This window comes from Nansenia antarctica (genome assembly GCF_963989245.1).
Source record: "Nansenia antarctica genome assembly, chromosome: 5".
Lineage (NCBI taxonomy): Eukaryota > Metazoa > Chordata > Actinopteri > Argentiniformes > Microstomatidae > Nansenia > Nansenia antarctica.
This window is the reverse complement of record NC_137690.1, coordinates 68333856-68336075: the sequence shown is the minus strand read 5'-3', so window position 1 is coordinate 68336075 and position 2220 is coordinate 68333856. Positions and strand designations below refer to the sequence as shown.

General features: G+C 46.4%; 1 protein-coding gene across 1 annotated transcript; it reads left to right on the top strand.

The window, feature by feature from the left end:
- Positions 1 to 378: 378 nt before the first annotated feature.
- rxfp3.3a2 (relaxin family peptide receptor 3.3a2) lies at positions 379 to 1566 on the top strand (the record flags this gene model as incomplete). Its single annotated transcript, XM_080531883.1, has 1 exon — positions 379 to 1566. One exon carries the CDS (start codon positions 379 to 381, stop codon positions 1564 to 1566), a length of 1188 nt encoding a protein of 395 aa, XP_080388009.1.
- Positions 1567 to 2220: the final 654 nt, after the last annotated feature.

Here is a 2220-nt window from a genome sequence, read left to right as displayed (position 1 = left end):
CAGACTAATGATAAAAATCGATCGACAGCACTGCTGTTAAATAGAATACATATGGTTAAAAAACAACCCTTTAATTTGCGCGCCCAACACTGCCTGTGCGCGCTTGATATAGTACGCGACTGGTTTCTTGAGCGCCGTGCCACTCACGGGGGAGGGCTCTCCGAACGCGCGCGCACCTGTATAAAGCCTGGATGAATGCAAACGTTTGTTAGTATTGCGTTTCAAAGTGGAGAGCGCTCATGCAAATCTTTAAATATACAATGAACAGTTAAAGAAGCATTTATTTGCATGGAGTTGCATGGTTTTTATATGCCATTGGACTACGACCTGGTTCTAGTCGAGGCACCACCACCAGCTGTTGCTTTCTTATCCGTAAGAATGGGAGAAATGTTCAACCTTAGCGGGAGCGCTATACTGAATAGGACTTCGATGGAAACGGACAAATTCAGTAGCCTGGAGGATATTGACGTGACTGCGGACGGTAGCGCGATTCTCCGGATAATCATCTCTGTGGTGTACTCCGTGGTATGCGCAGTGGGTCTAGTGGGGAATCTGTTAGTATTTTTTCTAATGAGATTGAGACAGGGCCGAAAGAAATCGAGTATTAACTTTTTTATCATCAACTTGGCCGTGACGGACTTTCAGTTCGTGTTGACTCTGCCGTTCTGGGCAGTGGACACCGCGTTGGACTTCAGCTGGCCGTTTGGAGACGCCATGTGCAAGATCATCCTCTCCGTCACCGTGATGAACATGTACGCCAGCGTGTTCTTTCTGACCGCGATGAGCGTGACCCGCTACTGGTCCGTCGCCTCGGCTCTAAAGAACCGGCCCAGACGCGGGTCGTGTTCAGTGAAATGGGTCTGCGCTGTGCTCTGGGTCTCGGCGACCATCGCCACCGCGCCCACAGCCTTTTTCTCCTCGGTGACTGTCGTGGCGGGGGAGAAACTCTGTCTTCTCAAGTTCCCCGTCCCAGAGGGACACGATAAGCATTCTTGGCTAGCGGTCTACCATCTCCAGAAAATCCTCATAGCTTTTGTTATACCCATGCTAATAGTGTCCGTCTGTTACCTGATGCTCCTGCGGTTTGTCCGTCTGAGGAGCATGAACAACAATAAACACCCGAAACGGAGGTCGAGAGTGACCAAATCCGTCACCATCGTGGTCTTGTCGTTTTTTCTGTGCTGGATGCCAAATCACGCCATCACCTTCTGGGGCGTCCTGGTCAAATTCAACGCGGTCAACTGGGACAGGTCATACTACCTGGTTCACACGTATGTGTTTCCAGTGACCGTCTGCCTGGCGCACGCCAACAGTTGTCTGAACCCGGTGCTGTATTGCCTGATGCGCCGCGAGTTTAGAAAGATGCTCAAAGACTTGTTTTGGAGAATTTCCTCACCGGCTATTTCGAAGTCGTGCGCAATACGCACGTTTTCGGGCGCATTCAACCTGCCACGCGACGACACCCAGGGGGGTATCCCTTTAAATATGATAGAAACCGAACAATGCCGACTGTCCGTTATCGACAGACAGGGTTTGCCAGAATCGAGTATCGTTCCTGATACCTGAGGAATGTTCCGAAGTGCATCACGACAGATCACAGAAGGCACATTGATTAACTGTGTAAAATCCAATGGATTTCGCAATTACGTGACGTTAGAATTATAAGGTTCTATCTCCATTTTTGTCAAAATTGAGTTTTTTTTCATAATCTGATCCATTAGGTGTTTATTAATGCCTGTGTGGTGTTATTTTTAAAATGTTGACATTTTTGAGCTAGTAATTCATAAAATACAAAGGTTCCATGTCACAAAACATAATGGAATGTAAAAACGTTGACGCTCAATATCTCTGAACTACCCTAAACGGAGATAGAACCTTATAATTCTAAGATCACGATTAGCCTAGACACCATGTAGGCTACCAAGAACTTTAAACGAGTTGAACAGAGGTACATTGAATGTGTTACACATTATGCGCGTATCATTATTGAATTCAGCCACCAAACACTGTCTATTATCCAATTACGCAAAGTAACGTTTGGTATCAAAGGCATGCAATGTATGTGTAGCAAACCAAACAGTGCATTATAGTGGAAAGGGGGTAGCCTATATTTGTGGCCGTGGCTAATACAATTGGAATTGGTCGCCTATAGTAGATGGGTTTTTGGTAACCTTTACGCACAGTGGCTATCTTATAACCACTTGTTGAAAACAAGATCGA